This window comes from Squalius cephalus (genome assembly GCF_949319135.1).
Source record: "Squalius cephalus genome assembly, chromosome: 10".
NCBI lineage: Eukaryota > Metazoa > Chordata > Actinopteri > Cypriniformes > Leuciscidae > Squalius > Squalius cephalus.
In genome coordinates, this window is record NC_137131.1 from 38,498,325 (window position 1) to 38,509,431 (window position 11,107).

Below are 11,107 nucleotides of genomic sequence, written 5' to 3' on the forward strand. Positions count from 1 at the left end.
GATTCAATAAACACAAAACACCCTCTTTATTTTTGCTGCAATATCCTCAGTGGAAATCCAGAATTATTTAGCCAGAGGTGTTATTTGGGCTTAACATGATGAACTGACTGAGAACAGAAGGAATATTTGATATTTACGCTCTTACCTTGAAGCATGCATCTGTAGGCCGATTCAGAAATGGCGTAGATATGAGGTGGCATTTCATGCCTCTTCTTGCCCCTGTACATCTCGATGATGTTCTCGGAGTATATGGGGAGGTTTTTGTATGGATTTATGACCACGCAGAAGAGTCCTGAGTACGTCTGCACAGAGACAAGAACACAAACAAAAGATGGAAGTTAATTTATTAGCGAAATCTATGACAACTATTTTTTAACATCAACGTCATTAAACGATAACTGTGCTATACATGCTATATCGTTGATAAAAAAAAAAAAGACGAGACTAAAATGTAGTTAAAAAATAAAAACTTTACCAAAACCTCTAGGCTGACGATAGGACGATATGACAATGGAGCATATCGCCCAACATTAACTGACAAACAAGTAAGATGGAGTTTAGCGATCTTCGTTTCAGATATTCTGCTTAAATGAAAGTGTCATTCAGTCGGTTGTTTGCTGCGAACCTTCTCGCAGATGAACTGTAATAAATCCAAACTTGGATTTCAAGACTATATATTTGCGACTGTTGTTGCTGAATAGATGCACTAACTCTGTGTGACAATACAAAGTATTTTTTGCTGTTGTTTTAATAGAAAAACATTAATGTAATTTGCAATTATTGGAATTACTTTTAGGAATGAATTATACTTTGGGCGTTTTCACACCTGAAAGTCCAAGGTCCGAACCAAAGTTCATGTTTTGATACATTGCATACATTCGGTAAGTTTTGGTTTGGTTTCACATTGCAATTATGCGAGCGTACTAAAGAACTTGCGTCCTGTCATCATCATCTATGTGGGCTGCATCTTGACATTGATTGGTTTGTAAACGGACGTGCGTCTGACGTCAGTGTGTTGGTCAATTCGGCAGGTAACTTTGACAAGAATGAAGAAAAAAAAAAAACTTGACAAGAATGAATGAACAGACGCATATCGTTGCCAGTGCCACTATACTGTATAGTACACTTTATACACTATATAATTACGCCATTACTACCTGCAGCACCAACTATATTCGAGGCTAGTTCAAATTCGCCAATTGAACGTCCTCGTTGTATGAACATTTTAGCGTCGCCGGCAGGAAAGGAGCAGAAGACTGCAAGTAATCCTGCGAGAACCACCAGAACTCGGTCTTAAAGTCCGAACCATACAGAAAATGAAGTTCGTTTCTTTCACACTAGAAATGAACCAAACCGTTCAGTTTGATCCGGACCGAGGCTACCTATTTTTGTCTGACCAAATTTCATCTGTTTGGTCCAGACCGTGGTCTGGGGGAGGTCTCACACCTGTAATTTTGATTCGGATCAAACTGAAAAGTCCGAAAATCCGGACCAAACAAGGTAGGTGTGAAAGGGCCCATAGACAAGCATTATGATATAATGCCAACAGAATTCTTTTTTAATTTCAGAACAATTAAATAATGTAATGAGATAAAATACAGATTATTGTTTATCATGAATTTAATATATTTTTCAAGAAGGGGCAGTGAAAACGGAAAAATACTGATATCTGCATTAAGTGTACAGAATGAAACACAACAAAGGTGTTTTTCTTGAGAAATGCTGGTATGCTTTCAGTGCCAGTGCAGCTGTCCTGCAGTATGCACTTCATTACAGAAGACATTTACAAGTTTTATTCATGCTGTTCCACATACGAGACTATAACTGAGAGCATCTTGTGTTTGTTTGAATGTCTTTGGCCACTGCTGTGTGATCCAGACACAAGTCAGGGGAGAGGTAATCCCCGTCTGCTGAAGGGTCTTTCTATTGGCTGAGCTTGTGTTAAGAGTGGGCATTTATATGGGTGTGCATTCAGGACAGTTGAGTCTACATCCCACTCCCAATTCCCCACTAGACAAAGCAATCCTGCCAAACTAGATCTCAGGCCAGAACAACAGACTTGGGACTCAAGAGACTTGTGGCTGGAAATTTGTTTTTCTCCAGCATCATTCTCCCATGTTTGTCAGGCTATATATGGAAGAAAACTGCTTCCCATATATGAGATATGCACAACTGCAATCATTAACAATTTAACACTTAAGAAATTTAATGTACTACTACTGCATGGAAATAAATGCTGTGATGCTATTTCCATCAAGAGGTGTATACATTTTTTGTCAAGATCTTGTACTGACAATGCAAGAGTCGAGCGCTCTGTAAAGTCTCCTCCAGCACATCCAAAGACTTTGACTCAGAGGAGCCAATTCATGTGTTAAAATGATTCTTCATGCTCCCTCCCAACCATTCTTTCACAGTTTGAGCCTGATGAATCTTGACATTGTCATCCTTGAATATGGCCATGATGTGTCTTCCTACATTGTTGTTTAAGAGATGAAAATCTACACACTCCATCAATTACAGTTAGAAGAACTGTTGCCAAACATATAACATGCTAGAAACATAATAATCACTGCAATAATGATCCAATCAGAGACTCTTAACCATTTGCCAATTTAGGCTACGTCTACATTAATGCAGATACACTTGAAAACGCTGTTTTCAATTCAAAATGCTCTCAGTCTACACTAGCAATTTTCAAGCGTTTTCCAAAAGTTTCTCATCCACATTGAAATATCGGAAAACGCTAAATTCACCTTACTGCGCATGCATAAAACATTAAAAAAACTCACTGAGATGATACAGAGGTAACAGACATAATAAAGTTCTCATGCTATTCTTCTGGCAGGATCATTTTATTTAGCAAAATATCTCACCATTCACTAATGCGTCCAGGTCGCACTCGGTCACCACCACCATTATATGTTTGATCTAAAATGCAATGTTTTGCCACAAGCAATTGAGAACAGGCCTACAATTTCTGTCATCTTTGCAGGACTTTGATATGAAGAGTGTACAAGGTAACATATCTTTAACAACAGTGTGAAAGTGAACAGCACACAACAGGTACAATAGCGGTATGAACATGCATCCATAGTGATAGATGATTTTTACATTTGAGCCCCTGAGAAACTCTCTGCACAGCCATATTTACATTAGATTGATTTTAATCACTTTAATGTACTCAAAGCGTTTACCAAGGCAAGCACTAGTAAATACAAGTATCGGATCGGGACACGGTTTCAGCAGATACACAATATTCAATGACTTGGATTGGGAGATCGGGATATCTCTACTAATTTGTTTGTCTACAAGGTGGCAACATTGGCCCAGGCCGCTGTTTCAAAGGGCATATTTATACCAGGTCACTTCATGCATTTTCTCTAATGTAAGGCCATCCTTAAAAATACTCTTGTTTGCCGTAACCCGACCGACCCTGTCAATTTAGGACCGACCCAATTATTTATTTATTTTTCCTTTTAGGTTTTAAGATTTTTTTTTACTCTTCAAACAACTAACACAAATGCAATAAAATAATATTAATTATATTTTAGTAAGTATTGTGAATATAAATTGCCTAGGCCTACAAACAAACGTAGGCTACGTTCTTTCTTTTAAATAAAAACCCGTGGCGTCATCTATGATTATGTTTACGCATGTCACACTATGACCTGTACGTTCGCTTCATTTCATTCACTGTCAATGGTTTGCGCTTGGTAATGATGGCTGCGGCTGCAGTAAATAAAATGTTCGCGGTCACCGTTCAAAGTCATACGGGTTCGGGCACCATGATACAACTAAAAAATGCATTAAAACATCTCAACACCGCTTTAACTTGGCTTAAAGATGACATAGTTTGGCCAGAGCAATGGTCAAAGGGATGTCATGTTAACAGGGTTCTTACACATTCCACGACATATTTGTTTAATGGATGTAAACATCTCAAATGTAACACATTAACATGTTTTTATGTTAATGCAATTAACTTATTTTAATTTAATTGTTTCCCTCTGAAAATCCACTTTCAATGAAATCTAGTGGCTTCTTTTTTTCTTGATTCTGCCTCATTTTTTCCCCAAATGAACGCAGCTGGAATTAATGCAATAAACATGATTTTTGACAAAGATTTCAAATTGTTTGTGGTCTATATAACCTGCATCAGAATGAGGTTTGCAATGGTGCGCCCGAAGGCACGGGTTGAAGACTCAGTCAGTGACGTCACGATATGCAAATTTGTTTAAATTCATACCTACGTAATCACCATGACCAAAATTGACCTACCTACCGACCCTTTTTTTTTTTTTTGCTGTAACTGCAAACCAAAATATTTTTAAGGATGGCCTAATGGAAGTAGATAGAAGTACATTCGAGTGTAACAAACAGATTATCAAAAAAAGATAAATATAGTGTTGTAGTGTGGGGACTTTGTTCTATGCATCTCCCATCATGCTATTCAGGAACATAGGGGCGTGGGAAGGCAGAGAGGAACGCAGCAACTCCACGGCTCTGCCCACACAGCAGATATGAGAGCACATACCACACACACCAGCCTGAGGTCTGGTCACTATCCACGCACACAAAAGAATAGATGACCTTTAAAGGCACAGTATGAAAGTTTCACAAATAGAGGTCGCTTATTACATTTTTTTTAACAAAGACGTAGCTTGATGTCGCTGTGAATGTGCATGGAATCATGGGAGTTGTCATCTTCACCTCAACAGCTGATGGGCAGAAATCATGTTCATGGATGAGCTGATGTATTAAAGTTAGGGCTGGGCGATAAAACGATAACGATAATTATCGCGATATAATTTTTCTCGATAAAACGATATCAAGAGTTCGATAAATGTTCAATAATGTTTATGCGCCAAAAGCGGAACAAAACTCATTTGAACCGCGCGCCACACGGACCATTAATCCACTCGGCTCAAAGTCCAAACGGCAGCGCAGCGCGAGCTCACTAGAGCCGATGCGTTTACTCTGATCGCTCTCGTCACGAGATCCAGTGAGAAGCGCTTGAATTCAGCGAAGAACACAATGTCTCAGTGATTTAAACCAGTTTAAAGGCAGATGAACAGCGCTGACAAACAGGAGAAACACTGTGCGCAACAATACAGTCAGAAGGCTTTTCCGTCTACAAATTCCCATCATTTACCATGGATTTACTTTAACGTTAGCCTAGTAATATTAACTGCACCATGAAATGTGGGATATACATATTGAATTGTATTATATTATTAATGTAGACGATGTATTAAAGGACTGATGGAATATAATTACAGTATTTAATAATGTATTTAGACTACTGTTTTTCATACAAATACCATAGAAACCATAAAGTTACGTTTTGCCATGATAGTGAGGTGCTACAGGCTATGCCTTGTTTCATCTGTGGTTATCATGATCTAAATGCATGATACTGGATGACCAATGGTTAATTTGAATAAAACTCACAGTCAGAATATTACATTTTACCAAATAAAAATTAACACACGCAGAAACTAAGAAATTAATTGTCCAATAAAGATATTTATTTTGTTAAGGAAAAACGACAAATGTTCTACCTCAGATTTGTGAAATGTTTGTCCTGATATGTTCTGACAATAAAGAGTAGTTTAAAACCACACTTAACGCTCTGGTTTCTACAACTTTCACTTAGGAGCAAAAATCTGCCTTTAAACTTGAAAGAAATAAAGATTTGACTTTTATTGTGATAATTATCGATATCGACTGATATAAAAAAAATTATCGTGATTTTTTTTTTGGCCATATCGCCCAGCCCTAATTAAAGTTTTATCAACGTTACTGTGGTATGAAGCAGGGCGGGGACACATTTTACGTTGAAATTTTTATTATGCTTGTTGGCCGCAGTCAGCCTCTGTCGCTTTTTTTGTTTTGTTGTTTTTTCTTCTTTTTTTTTTACAATTAAAGTTGTTTAACATCCATCTCCTTCTTCCCTGAACTTGAACATTGTTACAGTTATGTTTGATCAGATAAATTCACATTATTTTATTTCATTCTAATAAAATAGCCGCAATTGCTGAATTACTACTTACTTATACAGGTCAATTTATTTGACGGAATAAAATTGTGGGGTAACACAGCACTGTTTTACTTGGTCAAAACCATCATAATAAAAACACATTTGAGAGTGTTGAAAGTTGTTAACGTTACGCTGCGCGTTAGCTTTATGGCTGGTATGAGACACTTGTTGCACACTGCAGTAAGCTAGATCAATATTAGAATATCATGACTTGTGTTGCTAAATGGCATTGAATTAATTAAAATATATACTGTATGGTGGAGTAAATTCTGTATTACAGTTACTACAAATAAAGTGCTCTCTGATTATGCTATGTTAGCAATTACTTGCTTTTGATACTTTATGTAAATCAATTATTATTGCCTCGCTGTTATTATGCATTTCAAGTTATTTTAAAGGGTATTCACTTAGGTCTATTTTATTACCACAAAAAACTATCCGATTATTCATTACTAATTGTCAAAATAATTGACCATTTGCTCAATTACCAAAATAATTGCTAGTGAAAGCCCTGGATTAGTTAAATGATAAGTAAAATGCACCTGCAATGCTTTTCATTTTGTGAACTTCAGTCAAATAAAAGTCTCTTTTTTTTTTTAAGATAAAAGTCAGATTTTGTCATTGAAGATTTCTTAAATATAGTGTTTCTTAAAAAAAAAAAATCATCTCATTCTCATGAACCCAATATCGTGTATCGTCTCATGAGCTAAGTGTATCTTCATACCCCTAGTCAACAATAATCAGCCAATTAACTGAGATACGCTGAGATATGCAGGGGTTGTCAACAGTCAGTCTGACATCTTGACATCTCGCAGATATTACGAGCCAGTTGTAACTCAATGCCAAACAAAGGTCCTGTTATTAAACTTCAGCTTTGGCTAGGCCAAGCATGGGCCTCCAGAGCTAATTACTGTAGCCTATAGGGAGGGAGCACAGCAGCCACAGAAACAGGCTTAAATCACAAGGCAGCAGGGAGCAGGCCTTACAATCCAGCCGGACCGTCTTCAACTCTGCTGAGCGGGTTTGGGAGAATATGGGAGTGTAATATGAATGACAACGTTGCCTGCTTTCATAACGTCTTCATAAAGTGCAGCCAGTCGAGATGATTTCTGTTACCAACGACCAGAAAAAGCTTTCAATGATGGGAAATTAAAAGTTGAAATGGATAAATTCAATCCAGTGTTTTTTTGTTTTTTAGTGGTGACTGGGTTGGAAGATCAACAGAAATGACTGGACAGTGTGAAGAAGACAAGTGGTCCCCCTCATTGAGATTCCATAATGACCTCATAGGGAAATAAAGGAAATGATGGGGCTAAAACACCAAACAGCTTGCTTCACACTCTCTTTCTCTCTCCTGAACAATAAAAGTCCCCCAGTTTCGCTCTCTGAGTGCATGCTGTAAAGTGGTTCAGGACCACAAGGTACTTATGAACTCAAACTAGGGCTGCAACAACTATGCCTAATCGATAAAATCGCAAATGAAAATAATCAACAACAAATTGAATTATGGCTTTATCGTGCCTGTGCACAGAAAACATCCTCCAGTCACGCCACTTTACGCTAGTGAAAAACGTATTACTATGAACATAACACATCTGAAATATAGAGGAGGACAATGACTCCTGACACCGTGAAAAAAGTGCATTAACTAAGTTATCCAAAACATGAGATGAGTTTATACCATGCGTTTTAAACTCGGAAGCATTCAGTTTAATGCGGCTTGCCCTGTCAGATGTGTGTGCTGTTTAATGTGTTTGGAGATGTGCCTTCTACACACAAATTACATTTTACTGTTATATCCTTATCTGTGAATGTTAGAAGTAGAATATACTACGAGCATTTCCATTTTGTACAAAGGTTTGTCCTGACAGCAAGCGAGTCTCTGTTAAACTTCACAGACTTCATTGAACGAGCACCCATGTACATGTGTGTGTATATATACACATTAGACACACAGATTTTTATCCAATGAATCGACAATTAAAATAATCATTAGAAGCAGCCCTATCCCTACACTCTCAAAGAAGCCTATATACTCCTATAAAAAAAAAGAAAAATGCCTCAAAAACCAAAGTAGAAAAAGACTTTAACTTGAAAGCAAAAAAGAAAGCAAACACCATCACTTCACACTTACGTATATGAGCCCAGAGTAGTAACGATCCTTCAGGTTGTGTAAAACCGACGCTTCATTCAGGCAGGTGAGCTCCGCCATATCCTCCACTTTGCTGAATTTGGGTGGGTTCATCTTCTGGATGTCATCTTTGTTCACCAGGGCCTTCTTGCCATTTTCAGCCAGCTCAACAAGCACCTCCTCTCCACGTTCCTCTCGAATGCTGGCCGCCTCGAATCCATGCCGCTCGGAAGGAACCCACACCAGCTTCTTGGCCGTCCAGTCTGCCTGTGAAGCTGGGTTGTAGACCACGGCCCGATCCACAAAGAGGTACCGCTCAGGGTCCTCTTGCCCGCTCCGCTGCGCCATCTCCGGCATGAGGAACTAAAAATAGGCCACCTGGAAAAAGAGTTAGAGGGAGTCAGTAATGGAAGAGCAGAGATTCACTCTGATTCGAGACAGCATAGGCATAGGAGTATGAACAGTCAAATATTATATTGGATTTACATGGATATAGCCAAGAACGCAGATACATCATTAAGCAACATGCATTTAATCTATAATACATGGTTAGTATTTTTAAATAGTTCTTATCATAATAATAAAATAGTTGTAGTCATTTTGCTTGCTTGAATTCTCTGAATACAAAGACAATAAACTACTGAATTAATTTAAAGTGTGTGGATTTATTCCGCACACCTCACTGTTAGATGATGAATACTTAATTCATACATTAATACATGAGCAAAGCTCATATTTTCAGCTGCTTGTAAAACAGTTTACACATAGCAGATAATTTAGGTTTAATATCTCTGTACCACTGGACCACCTCAAAGATGCATTAACGGTGGGGGGGGGGGGGGGGGGACCAATAGAAGCAGAAGCCAGATGGTCTGGCCTACAACTGGACTAAGAGTTACTGTAATTCTCGAAGAGAAAAAAAAAAAAAAAAAGGCTAGAACTAGGCAAGCAGGGCAAAGAAAATGGGTCGTGCCTGTTATTTCACAGATAAGAGCCGTTATACGCGTGATGAATCCCCTGTAAACTGAAGCGGGACTTCAGGGCCAGTCCTTCAAAATTCATTCAATGATAAACCCCGTCCAACCAACTTTCTAACGGTCACGGTCTTACAAATAGTTTGATATTATAGTTTGGTACATATATAAACCATGCGACGGGACCGTTAGCAAATAATATTTTCTCCTGCACTGGCTAAAGTTTTTGCGGCCGTCTAGCTCGTGCTCGTGCTCATTCCTCGCGCCTGCAAACCGGGAGTTGAACGCGCCTTCTCCTCCGCATCATCATCATCATCTCCCGGTATATGGCCTGTGGCGAGGCGGACAAACGTTTTATTAGTGCATTAGCCAACATATGCTGCTCGTGGCTGCCCAAAGGCAAAGGATCCTACAAATTAAACATGTATTAATCTGCTTTTAAAGGTACCGCAATAACAAGCTCGCTAACATGGGTTAGCGCGCGAGCTTAGCGCGAGCTCTCCCCGTTGCTTGAAAAGTAATGCAAAAAATAATCCGTTATATGGCAACGGGGGAAAAACGGGGCCAAAATTAAAAGACGCATGAACTTACCAGGGGCTGTCAGCGATGAGACCTACGTGCACGAAGAGATGAATGAGTTGCAATCCAGCGCGTCCAGTTTTTATTATCCAGTTATTTTGAAAGTCGGCCAAATATTCCCTTGTTTCGCCCCTTCTCAGTTCTCACTGATGCCACTGTCCGCAGCCCTGCCTCTCTCTGAACTCCTCCTCAACCGAACTCAGCATCGCACTCTCTTGCGCCCGCCTCTCCGGTCACACCCACCGGGGCCCTTGTGGAACGGGGATTGGATTGTACCGGACTTTGACCACAAGCTATTGGTTTATTAGCATTACACCCCCCAACAAAACTGATTGTTCGTGCAAGCTTTCTTTCTTCTAGCGGGAGCTAGCTTGTATCATATTGGTTTCAAGGCCGTGAGCGTGAAATATTTACCAAAGAGGGCAAGGTACTTTGTTTAATTTACAAAATAGCCTAGAGCAACAAAAAAATAAATAAAAAATTCTAAATATTTAATTAAAATTTAAAATAACAAAATAAAAATGTAAAGCATGGAAAGTCTACCCATCTTGACATTTACAACCTCGTAGTTGTCTTACATTTTCCGACTCATTTCCGATCGATTCTTTCGAACAGTTCGTTTCAAATAACTTGCATTCGAAACAGATAAAAAATAATGAAAGCTGTAAATATATTCACCACGTTGTATTTGCAACATGTCTGCTATTGGGCTATGGTAACTTACTTTTTATGAAAAAATGTACCATAATTTTACTTAAAATAAAAAATAAAATAAAAAACATGATTACAGTTAAACCATGGTAACCGTAACCACAAATTAATCATGGTTTTGCCGCACTAACCAGATTAGCCATGGTATTTGTTGTAAAATTGTGGTTACAAATGGTAATCAATCCGTCAAAAAAAACATGGTTACTTCTCTTTTACTATAATAAAACCATGGTTAATTTTCGTAAGGGAACAGTCCCAAGCTCTCGGTTCGAATCCAGTTGTTCAGAATCACTGATTCGTTTAAAAGATACAACTCCAAACTATGATTCTTTAAAAAAAAAAAAAAAAAAAAAAGATAAGGAATTTTTAATGATAAATTTATCAATACATTCCTCACTGACATTTTAATTGCAAATTACTAAATCCAAGATATACCTCATGTCAAAGATAAAACATTTAAAAAAAATAGTCTATCTCTGGTATTTATCGATTTTGATGTTTCTGTCCCTATTAAACAAAGTTGTTTTGGACCAAGGATCTAAACGCACATGAGCATGGATCTGAATCATCTGATAGTCTGGCCCGCACAGCGCCCCCTGTTGCCATTTATATAAATAAATCTACCATTCAAACTTTCCACTTTTCTTTGGCTGGAGATTGTTAAATCGGTAG

The 11,107-nt window shown here is 38.2% G+C and overlaps 1 protein-coding gene across 3 annotated transcripts in view; it reads right to left on the reverse strand.

Annotated features, from left to right (window-relative positions):
* Nucleotides 1-9,919, reverse strand: part of myh10 (myosin, heavy chain 10, non-muscle) — a 65,388-nt gene extending 55,469 nt beyond the window's left edge. For all 3 annotated transcript variants that reach the window (XM_079884955.1, XM_079884954.1, XM_079884953.1), the window contains exons 1-3: nucleotides 9,737-9,919; nucleotides 8,175-8,549; nucleotides 146-302 (exon numbers count right to left, since the gene is read on the reverse strand). In XM_079884955.1, the coding sequence (XP_079741081.1) occupies nucleotides 146-302; nucleotides 8,175-8,528 (511 nt within the window). In that variant the 5' untranslated portion in view covers nucleotides 8,529-8,549; nucleotides 9,737-9,919. The remainder of the gene's footprint in view (nucleotides 1-145; nucleotides 303-8,174; nucleotides 8,550-9,736) is intronic.
* Between the last annotated feature and the right edge of the window lie 1,188 nt (nucleotides 9,920-11,107).